The 12,980-nt window shown below is 36.6% G+C and overlaps 1 protein-coding gene across 19 annotated transcripts in view; it reads right to left on the reverse strand.

The window, feature by feature from the left end:
* CNTROB (centrobin, centriole duplication and spindle assembly protein) overlaps window positions 1-12,980 on the reverse strand; it is a 31,410-nt gene that overhangs the window by 6,547 nt on the left and 11,883 nt on the right. For all 19 annotated transcript variants that reach the window (XM_056817553.1, XM_007483151.3, XM_056817550.1 and 16 more), the window contains 3 exons: window positions 9,107-9,240; window positions 8,732-8,857; window positions 8,396-8,549 (listed from right to left, as the gene is read on the reverse strand). In XM_056817553.1, the coding sequence (XP_056673531.1) occupies window positions 8,396-8,549; window positions 8,732-8,857; window positions 9,107-9,240 (414 nt within the window). The remainder of the gene's footprint in view (window positions 1-8,395; window positions 8,550-8,731; window positions 8,858-9,106; window positions 9,241-12,980) is intronic.

Consider the following 12,980-nt stretch of genomic DNA (forward strand, 5'->3'; position numbering starts at 1 on the left):
TCTGCCTTAGAGCCAATACATATTTTGATTCTAAGGCAGAAGGTAAGGGTTTAAGAAAGAAAAAGAGAAAGAGAGAAAGAGAGAAAGAGAGAAAGGAAGGAAGGAAGGAAGGAAGGAAGGAAGGAAGGAAGGAAGGAAGGAAGGAAGGAAGGAAGGAAGGAAGGAAGGAAGGAAGGAAGGAAGGAAGGAAGGAAGGAAGGAAGGAAGGAAGGAAGGAAGGAAGGAAGGAAGGAAGGAAGGAAGGAAGGAAGGAAGGAACTAAAGCTGGAGAGATGAGTAAATAACCAAAGATGGCACCAACCAAAATAAAAAATTATCCTCTAGTAGTGTCCAAAATGAGAAAGCAAGTAACTGTTACAACTGTATGGAGAGACTCAAAGGGAGGGAAAATGAATTTCTACTAGGTCTAGAATATATGAATACCCAGAAGAAATGAAACAAAAGATAAAAAAAGAATAAATGCTCTAGAGAAAAGGATTGAATGGATTAGAGAATAGATTAGAAAGGAAAGTGGTAAATCTTACCAAAGGGGAAAAAAAGCCTGAAAACTACAACAGACCAACACAAACTCTATGAAACAGCAAGAAAATATTAAAACAAAATAAAAATATTTTAAAAAATAAGATATCTGAGAACAAAAATCATTGACCAAGAAAATAGGTTAAGGAGAAACAATATAAAATTCATGAGGGGAGCAGTTAGATTGAGTGGATTAAGAGTCAGGCCTAGAGAAGGGAGATCCTGGGTTGAAATTTGACCTCATACACCCCCATTGCCTAGCCCTTACCACTCTTCTGCCTAGGAGCCAATACATAGTACTAATTCTAAGACAGAAGGTGAAAGTTTAAAAAAAAAAATCACTGGGAGTCCTGAAAACTGTTTTTTTTTTTTTATTTTAAGTAAGGCTACTGTATTTCAAAAAATTATAAGCAAAAATTGCCTAGATCTATTGGAGCCAGAAGGAAATCTGAAGACAGAAAGAACCCACTATCACTTAATAAAAGAAATCCCAACAGAAAATATCACAGGAATGTTAGAACTAACCTCCAAGTCAAAGAAAAAATACTGTAAGCAGCTAGAAAGAATTCCACAAGACCATGATGCATCTACTATCAATGAGAGATCTTAAAACACAATCATCCAAAAGACATAGGCTTACAACTAAGAATAATTTAACCCTACAAAACTAAGTGAGTATAATCCTATAGTTTTAAAAAATGGATCTTTAGGGTAATAAAGGACTTTAAAATGTTTCTGATGAAAAGATCAGAGCCAAGCAGGAACTTTAAAATGCAAACATAAGAGTCAAGAGAAACCTAGAAGATAGATTTATCTGAGTAAATGGAAGGGGTTGTATGATGATGTAATGCTAACATTCTAACAGAGAAGAATCAAGCTTCCCTTCAGAACTTTAATATTTTTAAAGGGAAATGATGGCGTTAAATAAGAAAATATGTTCACTGTCTAACACTGGACCTTCCACACACAAGATGGTGAGTTGCAGGTGTCTTCTTTCTTCATTTGAGGCATGTTTAATCTTACTCTTTTGTGACATTCACTTCTTTTTGTTGTATGGTTGTTTTTCCATTTACATTGTTTTAGTAATTGTGTAATATGGTGTTCTTGGCTCAGTTTACTTGATTCTGAAGCCGTTTATAAAGTTCTTTCCATACTTTTCTATATCCAACACATTCATCATTTCTTGTAGCAAATAATATTCAATTATATTCAGATATCACAATTTATTTAGCCATTCTCCCTTCAAAGGGCATATATATATATATATGCTTTCAAATATATATATATATATATATATACATATATATATATATATATAGTTTCAAATTCTTTGCTATCATAAAAAAGCATTACCATAAGGGCTATTAGGTGGCTTATTGGATAGGCAGGCCTGTAGACAGGAAGTCCTGGGTTCAAATCTGACCTTAGGCACTTCTCAGCTGTGTGACCCTGGCACTTAAGTCCAGTTGCCTAGCCCCTTGCAGTGATTATGCCTTGGAATTAATTCTCAAGTATCAAGTCTAAGACAGAAAGCAAGGGTTTACAAAAAACAAAACACTGCCACAAATATCTCAGGGTATATAGAGACTTTTTTTCAGTGGCATTATTGGGATATAAGCCCATTAATGGAGTTACTAGTTTAAAAGGTAGGGACATTTTAGTCATTTTATTTGCATAATTACAAACTGCATTCCAAAATGCTTATACCATTTCAGTTGCACCAACAATGTATTAGTAGTGCTATATTCCCACAACTCCTCCAAAATTGTCTGTTACCATTTTATGTCACCTTTGTTGATTTGAAGGTATAAGATGAAAGAAACCTCAAGGTTGTTTTGATGTATAGTTCTCTCATTAGTGACTTGGAGAATTCTTTCAAAGAATAGCAGCATTTTTTTCTGGTAATGAAGAAGGAAAAATAAGTAGATGTCCACTGATTAAGGAATGGCTAAATAAGCTGTGGCACATGAATGTAACAAAAGATTTATGTGAACTGATGCAACATGAGGTAAGCAGGTCTGAGCAAGAAAGGGAATGTCTGAGGGTGGTACTTCCAGGGACAGAAGGCCCTCAGCAGTATACTGAGAAATGAGGGCATTCAAAAGTGTAGTTTAGACCTCAAAATGACAATAGAGTTTAGTTCCAATATCTAGCCCAGTCAGCTGAGAAATAACCTGGACAGAAATCTCAGACCAAAGGAGTCTCCACTTCTGTCGCTCTGAAATAGTTGATTGAGAGATATTAAGTTCAACAGCCATCTAGTGCTGCAGGTCAGGGGGCAACAATCACACTTTGTCCTGCTGGATAAGACTATTTTAGACACATTGAAAGCAGCAAATCTCCAGACTATCTCTGAAATCTTGGTATAATAACACAATACCTCAATACTCCAAGGAGGCAGCCTCAGGACCAGCCTAGTCTTTCCATCCTGAAGTGTGGCTGAGCCTATATATATATATAAAATGAGCAAACAAAAAAAAAGAATCTCACCATAAAATGATATTATGGTGGCAAGGAATCTCAAAACATCTTCAACAAAGCCCCAAAGAAAAACACAGCTTAAGCAGAAAACTCAACTAGAATTCCAGGAAGAGCTGAAGCAAAAATTTTGTTTTTTGTTGTTGGGTTTTTTTTATTATTAAAATGTTTTTACAAATTGAATGAGAGCATTTGAGGGAAAGATTGAAAAAAGAAACAAAAGCTATGGGAAGGGAACTTGGTACAAGAGGTACAAGAACTTTGCCCAGGCAACAAACTCTCTGAAAATTAGAATGGATCAAAGAAGCCAATGATTTCATGAGACAAGACTCAAGTGAAGTCAAAAGAAAGTCAGATATTGAGAAAGAAAGAAAGGGATTTATTTTTATGACAAAAGTGACTGACCAGGAAAACAGATGGAGGAGTTATTTAAGAATAACTGGACTATCTTAATGCTATCCTATTTCAAGAATTATTAAAAAGAAAACTACCCAGATCTCTTAGAATCAACTAAGAAAGGGAAAATAGAAAGAATCCATCAATCACTTCCTGAAAGTCCAAAATGAAAACTCCAAATGCCCTCATAGCCATATTATGCAGGTTACAAAATAAACCCACATAATTCATCAGCATTTTTATATATTTCCAACACATCTCAGGAGCAAGACTTAGAAAGAGAAATTCCATTTAAAATCACCCTAGACAATATAAAATACTTAGAAATCTATCTGCCAAGACAAACACAGGAACTATTTGAATACAACTACAAAACACCATCCACACAATTAAAACTAGATCTAAATAATTGGAAAAACATTAATTGCTCATGAGTAGGACGAGCTAACATAATAAAAATGACCATCCTACCCAAACGTATTTATTTATTTAGTGCCATACCCATTAAACTACCAAGAAACTTTTTTACTGAATTAGAAAAAACTATAACAAAGTTCATTTGGAAGAACAAAAAATCAAGAATATCAAGGGAAATATTGAAAAAAAATGTGAAGGAAGGTGGCCTAGCAGTACCAGACCTCAAACTATACTATAAAGCAGTGGTCATCAAAACAATATGGTACTGGTTAAGAGACAGAAAGGAGGATCAGTGGAATAGACTTGGGGTAAGTGACCTCAGCAAGACAGTCTATGATAAACTCCAAAATCCCAGCTTTTGGGACAAAAACCTACTATTTGACAAAAACTGCTGGGAAAATTGGAAAACAGTATGGGAGAGACTAGGTTTAGATCAATATCTAACACCCTACACCAAGATAAACTCAGAGTGGGTGAATGGCTTGAATATAAAGAATGAAACTATAAGTAAATTAGGTAAACACAAAATAGTATACTTGTCAGATCTTTGAGAAAGGAAAGATTTTAAGACCAAGCAAGAGTTAGAAAAAATTACAAAATGTAAAAAAAAAATTTTTTATTATATTAAATTAAAAAGGTTTTGTACAAACAAAACCAATGCAACCAAAATTAGAAGGGAAGCAACATATTGGGGGGAAATCTTCATAACAAAAAACTCTGATGACAAAGGTCTAATTACTCAAATTTATAGGGCTAAATCAGTTGTACAAAAAAATCAAGCCATTCCCCAATTGATAAATGGGCAAGGGACATGAAATAGGCAATTTTCAGATAAAGAAATCAAAACTATAAATAAACACATGAAAAAATGTTTAAATCTCTTATAATCAGAGAAATGCAAATCAAAACAACTCTGAGGTATCACCTCACACCTAGCAGATTGGCTAACATGACAGCAAAGGAAAGTAATGAATGCTGGAGGGGATGTGGGAAAGTCAGGACATTAATGCATTGCTGGTGGAGTTGTGAATTGGTCCAACCATTCTGGAGGGCAATTTGGGACTGTGCCCAAAGGGTGATAAAAGACTGTCTGCTCTTTGATCCAGCCATACCATTGCTGGGTTTACACCCCAAAGAGATAATAAGGAAAAAGACATGAACAAAAATATTCATAGCTGCACTCTTTGTGGTGGCAAAAAATTGGAAAATGAGGGGATGACCTTCAATTGGGGAATGGCTGAACAAATTGTGGTATATGTTGGTGATGGAATACTATTGTGCTAAAAGGAATAATAAAGTGGAGGAATTCCATGTGAACTGGAACAACCTCCAGGAAGTGATTCAGAGTGAAAGGAGCAGAACCAGGAGAACATTGTACACAGAGACTGATACACTGTGGTACAACTGAATGTAATGGACTTCTCCATTAGTGGCAATTCAGTGATCCTGAACAACTTGGTGGAATCTACAAGAAAAACCACTATCCACATTTAGAGGAAAAACTGTGGGAGTAGAAACACTGAAGAAAAACAACTGCTTGAATACATGGGTCAAGGGGATATGGTTGGGGATGTAGACTCTAAATGAGTCTAGTGCAAACATCAACAGCATGGAAATAGGTACTGATCAAGGACACAAGTAATACCCATTGAAATTGTGCATCAGCTGCAGGAAGGATGGGCGGAGGGGAGGGAGGGAAATATTGTGATTATTGTAACCAAGGAATAATGTTCTAAATTGACTAAATAAATTAATTTTAAAAAATAACATGGAAATAGGTCTTGACCAAAGACACATGTAAAACACAATGGAATTGTACATTGGATATGGGAGGGGGTTGGAGGAAGAAGGGGGGGAAAGAACATAATTTTTTGTAATCCTGGAAAAATGCTCTAAATTAATCAATTAAATAAAATCTCTAAATTTTTAAAAATTTTAAAAGAGAAATATAAAAAAGTTAAAAATAAATCAACAATGATAAGAGACTAAACAAAGGCAATTCAATTAATTCAAATATGGAGAGTTGATAAATGTCCCACCAAATCCTAACATAAATCTAGGGTTACAGAGATAGTCTAATTAGAGAAGGGCTAGGAGGCAACATAATAAAATTGCAGGATACAAAATAAATCCACATAAATCATTAGCATTTCTATACCAACAAAGTTCAGCAACAAGAGATAGAGAAATTCCATTTAAAATAACTAGACAATATAAAATACCTGGGATTGCCAAGACAAATCCAGGAATTATATAAACACAATTATAAAACACTTTTCACACAAATAAAGTCAGATATAAACAACTGGAAAAGTATTATTGCTCATAGGAAGGCAAAGTGAATATAATAAAAATGACAATTCTACTAAATTAATTTACTTCAGTGCCATACCAATCAAACTACCAAATAATTATTTTATAGAACTAGAAAAAATAACAAAATTCCTCTAGAAGAACAAAAGGTCAAGAATATCAAGGGAATTAATGAAAAAAAATTGGGAAAGAAAGTGGCTAAGCAGTACTAGATCTCAAACTGTTCTATAAAGCAATAAATCATCAAAATAGTCTGGCACTGGCTAGGAAATAGAATGGTAGATCAATGGAATAGAGGAGATAAACAATATGCAGAGGTAAATGATCTTAGCAACTTTGTGTTTGATAAACCCAAAGACCTCGACTTTGGCGATAAGAACTCACTATTTAATAAAAATTGCTGGGAAAAATTAGAAAACAGCATGGCAGAAACTATACCAAGATATGGTCAAAATGGATATACAATTTAGATATAAAGAATGATACCCTAAGTATCACAAATTCATGGAGAAGGGAAGAATTTATGAATACAAGACAGAGAGCAATATAAGATGTAAAATGAATAATTTTTATTATATTAAAAAGCTTTTCTACAAACAAAACTAATATAACCAAGATTAGAAAGGAAATAACTGAGGGGAAATTTTATAACAATTTTCTCTGATAAAGGTCTAATTTCTCAGATCTGTAACAATTAAATTAGTTTCTCTACTAAAAGTATTATATGTTTAGAGGTCAAATTCATAAGAATACAAGCCATTCCCCCAAATGACAAATGGTCCAAAGGATATGAACCAGCAATTTTCAGATTAAGAAATCAAAGCTATCAATAATCTTATGAAAAAATGTTCTCAATCACTCTTAATTAGAGAAAATTAAAACAGCATCTTACACCTATCAGATTGGCCGACAAAAGAAAGTAATAAATGTTGGAGGGGATGTGGTAAAATTGAGACAATGTATTGTTGGTGGAATTGTGAAATGATCCAGCCATTCTAGAGGGCAATTTGGAACTATGATCAAAGAGTTATAAAACTATGCATACCAAACTATGAAATACCACTACTGCATCTGTATCTCAAAGAAATAATAAAAAAGGGAAAGGAATTACTTGTACAAAAATATTTATAGCAGTTCTTTTTGTGGTAGCAAAAAATTGGAAATTGAGGGGATGCCTGTCAATTGGGGAATGACTGAACAAGTTGTGGTATATGTTGGTTATGGAATACTATTGAGCTATAAGAAATGATAAGCAAGATCTGCCTCAATTGATGAAGAGTTAAATAAGCAGAACTGAGAGAACATTGTACCGAGTAACACCAATATGGTATGATGATCAACTTTAAAAATATGGATACTCTCAGGAATAAAATGATCTAGGAAAATTCTGAAGGACTTATAATGGGGAATGTTATCTACCTCCAGAGAAAGAATTGTTGGATTTGGACAGATGTGAACCAAAGCATACTGTCTTTCACATCACTGTATTTACAGTTTTATTTGGAAGTTTTGATCTTGATTTACATGGAAGTGTGCTTTGCATGATAATGTATGACTGGCCCAGATTAAATTGCTTACTATCTCAGAGTAGGGGGAGGGAAAGGAAGAAAGGAGATGGTTTAGATCTTAAATTTTTGGAGAAAATACATTGAAAATTATTATTACATGTAATTGGGAAAATAAAATATCTTTAAATTATGAAAAAAAGATTTACGAAAAAAATCTTTATGACCTTAAGAGAAGAACTGGAAAAATGGGAAGAGACATAGATTGGAGGCAAGGATAGGGAAAATCATTGCACATAATCAGGCTGCACAGGAACCAAGAGAGATGTGAGGAAGCACCTAAAACTTCAACTTCTTTCTCACTTGAACTGCTTCTTTTTTAAACCCTTACCTTCTGTCTTAAAATCCATACTAAGGGTCAGTTCCAAGACGAGAGTGGTAAGGGCTGGGCAATTGGAGGTAAGTGATTTGCCCAAGGTCATACAGCTATAAGGGTCCACCTACCTGCAGTGAATTGCTTAAAGAAAAGAAATAGAAATACATTTCACTGAACAAGAAAATAGGAGGGAAAGAGGAATAAGGAATTAAGAGACTAAACTGAGGGAGCAAAACAAGAATGTACAAAAACACTTATAGTTCTTTTGAAGTTTCAATTTTCCCAAAAATAGCTTAAAAAAAACCTGCTGCCTTCTTGTAAAGCCCTAGCATTTTTCACCTGATTGCCACTAATCTCCACTCATTGTGCCTGACCAAAGAAAAAGGCCTACCTGAGAAGATGTTGTGGAGCTGAGCAGCTGGTGTGCCTCATCCCAGTGAGCCCGAAGCATGGCCTGGAATCTTTCCACCAGCTCTACCCGCTGCTCTTCCAGTTGTCGGTGCGTCATCCGTAACTCCCGTACTCGGGCCTGCTCACGAGCCAATCTGAGACAATGAGGGGAAAAGGGATTTAGGGGCTGGACCCCGGAGTCCCTCAGTGATGAAATGAGCTAAAGCATAGGGAGTCTGATACTTGAATTCCAGAGAGAATCAGAATCCAGGGTACCCAATTTCCTCAACTATGGTAAAGGTTCAGAAGCCAGAAGTTTGAGAAGGTTCTTCAGTACCTGAGCTCATAGTCTTGAGACACCTGCTGATGTCGATCATCCCGCTCTGACAATTCCACTTGGAACTGATCTAATTGATTAGACAGTTCCTGCTGATGCTGCTCAGTCAAGTCCTGTAACTGTTTCCTAAAAACAATTAAATTCCAGTTTATTGGTAATAAAAAAAAACTTTTATGGTGCACTTAAGTTTCACAAAGGTTCCCAAGAAGGCAGGGGGCAGAGATAAGATGGGCCTGAGTCTGGGGATGGAAAATGAAAACATCAGAAAAGGAAAAAAACTAGGCCTGCCCATGAAAGGGGCAAGTAAAATGGGGCAAGAGTGAGAAAACAGCTGGGAAAGGGCAAAACTTTGCATCTTTAACCTATCTCAGATACCTGTGTTGTTCCCGAAGACTGCTCACTTGACGAAGGCTACTCTCCTGCACTTGGGCCAGTCGATCAGTCACTCTCTGCTCTAGCAAAATAGCAAGCTCTGACTCCATCTGTACTCGCTGGGCTTCAAACCGGGCCTGTGTATGAGGGGATGGGGAGGATAGTCATGCTGGCCTAGGAACCAGAGTCCAGTCTTTGCTCCCTATTAGGGTTTAAAGAGGCTAAAGGCAAAATATAAAATAAATCTGCCTAACATTGCATGTGCCCATGACATTCACAAGCAGAAACAAGGAAAAGCAAAGAGTTTCTTTTAGTCAAGGACTGAGGGAAATGTCTACTTCCTCCTATCAGTCTGTGAATTAATCATCTACCAAAAGATGAAATCAAATTATGCAACTTTCATAGGATAAAGACTATTCTAAAATTAACTAACTTGAGAAAGCACACACCTTGATGCACTCTAGGTGGAGCTGTGTAAATTAGTATAGTCATTATGGAAAGCAAATTGGAATTATGTCCAAGAAGTTACTAAACTGGGTATGCTCTTTGACTCAACAATACCACTAGTAGGCCTGCATTCCAAGATCAAAAGATAAAAAAGATCTACAGGTTCAAAAATATTTATAGCAGCTCTTTTTTAGTGGCAAAGAAGTAGAAATTAAAAAGAGGTGCTTATCAATTGAGGAACAGCTAAACAAAGTATGGTATGTGAATGTAATGGATACTACTGTTGTACTAACTAAATTAAACTCAAGTCCTTAATTTCCAGAGTTTATTAATATTTACTTGAGTAAGAGATGGCAGACAGAGAGAAAAACCTATCTCTAACTAGCCATGTGGGGGGCTCTCCACATGGCTCCCTTAGCCACCTTCCTTAGCCATACACCCAAGAGAATAGAGACAGCCAACTTCCTGGAACCTCTTCTTTTATTCCTTCTCCTTTACCCTGGATCAATAACCTGATCATTTCTGGCTCAGGTGCCCACCCTCCATGTTATGATGTAGGCAGGGCCCCAATGTGTGATTTTGTGAGAGGGCTGCCTCACATACTGTACACTATAAGAAATTAAAGAAGAAACTTTGGAAGATTTGTAGAGATGCAGAGTAAAGTGTGCAGAAAAAGAAGAATGTATACTGTAACATTCGTGTTGTAGAAATAGGGGCAGCTAGGTGGCTCAAATGGATAGAGATCCAGCCTTGGAAAAAGGAAGTCACAGATGTGAGATGACACTACTCTGATAGCAGAAAATGAAAAAGAATTTAGAAAACTCTTAATAAAGCTGAAAGAGGAGAGCATAAAAGCTGGCTTGAATCTTAACATTAAAAATTTAAAAAAAAAACACACACACACACAAGATCATGGCATCCTGTCCTTTTACTTCCTGGCAAATAGGAGAAGAAATGGAAATAATGTCATATTTTTACCGTATGTGTGATATGTCTTTTAGCATGACATCAACAATATGGAAATATCTATTGTACAAATAGCATTGATATAACCTATATCAGACTATTTACTGCTTTAAGTCCTAAAATGTCAGAAAAAAATTATCAAAAGTTGTTTCTACATGTAGCTGAAATTAATTAATTAAAATTTTAAAAGATGTCTGCTTCTTGGAAGTAAAGCTATGATAAATATGAACTGCTACATATTAAAAAAAGCAGACATCACCTTGCTGAAAAAAAGGGTATGGTTTTTCCAGCAGTAATATAGGGTTGTTAAAGTTGGACTAAGGAAATCAATGCTTTCAAGTTGTGGTACTGGAGAAGACTTTTGAGAATTTCTTGGACAACAAGGAGATCAAATCAATCTATACTTAATACTGACTTTGGCCACATAAAAAGACAGGACTCACTGGAAAAGACTCTGATGCCAGGAAAGAATAAAGGTAAAAGGAGATGGGGATAACAGAGGATGAGATATATAGACAAGGTCATGGAAGCAACAGAGTATGAGCTTGGACAGAAGGATAGACTTCAGGAAATAATGGAGGATAGAAGGGCCCAGCATACTATGGTCCATGGGGCCAAAAGAGTGAGACATGACTAACAATATATAAGGTATTGTATTAGGTGCTAGGGGAAAAAAAGACAAAATAAGTTCTTCCCTTTTCAGCATTCTACTGAGGAAAGGAAAGGGAAGGGAGAGGGAAAGGGGGAGGGAGGGAGGAAGGGAGAGAGACAGAGACAGAGAGAATGGGTCAGGGAGTGGGTTGGAGGAGACATCTGAGTTGAGCTTTGGAAGAAGTCTCTGAAAGATGCAGATAAGAAGTGAGTGGGATAAGGAGTAGAGAAGTGCACACTGGATTTTAAGACAGTTATGCTCCCTTCTCTCCTGATACCACTCTGTCCTCATCACTTCACATCTGTATTATTGTAATAGCTTGCCAGTGGGTCTGGCCGCCTTAAGTCTTTCCTCACTCCAATCTGTCCTCCTCCACTCACTAATGTGATTTTCCTAAAGCCCAGGTCCAATCATGTCACCTCCCTATTCAATAAACCCCTATTGTCCCCAGGGTCAAATACAAAATCCTTTGTGGTCAAAACCCTTTATAATCTAGCCCCTACCTGTCTTTCTAGTCTTCTTAAACCTTGCTACTCAACATGTACTCTTACATCTAGTGATGTTAGTTTCCTTGCTGTTCCATAAACAAAAGATTCCATTTCACAGCTCTAGGCTTTTCCCCTGGCTATCTTCTATACCTAGAACACTCTCCCCTCCTCTGATTCAAGCTTTCCTTTAAGGCCCAACTAAAATTCCCCCCCCCCCATAGGAAGCCTTTCCCAAGTCCTCTTAATTCTAATACCTTTTCTCTGTTAATTTTTTCCTATTTATCTCATATATGGTCTTTGCCTCTTTTTGTAACCCTAGTGCTTAGTACAGTGCTTGGCACATAATAAGTGCAATGTTTGTTGGTGGATTGGAGGAGAAATTGTATGAAATAAGATTAGAAAGGTAGCTAGGAGGCAGAATGTGAAAGATTTTATTAAATAACAAGCTGACTGTGTTTTTGCCCTAAGGCAATGAGAGGCCATTGAAGATTACCCAATAGAAGCATGATGTCCAGATCTGTGCCTTATAGAGATTATTTTGGCAGTTGTATAGAGAATAGTTTGGTACTGAAAACAAAGAGGTTAATCTGAAGGTTGTTATAGTTGTTCAGTCTCACTTCTTGAGACATTTTAAAAAAGAAGTGAAAAAAAGGTTAAACTAGGATGGTGACCCAGTGACTTCTCATCTTCCTAATTTCCCAGTAATTTCATTTGAGAGCACCACTTTTTCCCTTGCCCCTTTCATCCAGTCATTTTCCAGATTATATTACTTCTAGTTCTAAAACATCTTTCATCTGTTGCTTTTCCACACATATATTAAGTGCCTATTATGTGCCTGGCTCCCAACCTAGGTATCATCCCCAATGCCTCACTCTCTCAGACCGACCCACCCCCATTGTTGATTTTATATACATATCTCATGTGTTTCTTCTCTCCTCTGACACTGCCACCATCCTGGTATAGGTCCTCATTGCCTCACACCTGGACTACTTGCTATATATCCTGCTGGGGGTCTGCCTGCCACAAGTCTCTCTTCACTCTAGTCCATCCTCTATCCAGCTATCAGGGATCTTCCTAAAGCAAGGGACAGACCAAATTACCCCCCATTCAATCATCTCCCTATTACCCCCATGATCAAATATGCTTGTTTTTTAAAGCCTTTATACACTGGGCCCCTTGCTACCTTTCCAGTCTTCTTGTACTTTACTCCCTTCCATATACTATAAGATCAAGTAACATTGGCCACCTGGTTGTGTGGAGAAGCAATAGATGAAAGGTGTTACGGAGATGGATCTAGAAAATGACTAAATGTGAGAGATGAGGG

This window comes from Monodelphis domestica, chromosome 2 (assembly GCF_027887165.1).
Source record: "Monodelphis domestica isolate mMonDom1 chromosome 2, mMonDom1.pri, whole genome shotgun sequence".
In the NCBI taxonomy this organism is placed as follows: Eukaryota; Metazoa; Chordata; class Mammalia; order Didelphimorphia; family Didelphidae; genus Monodelphis; species Monodelphis domestica.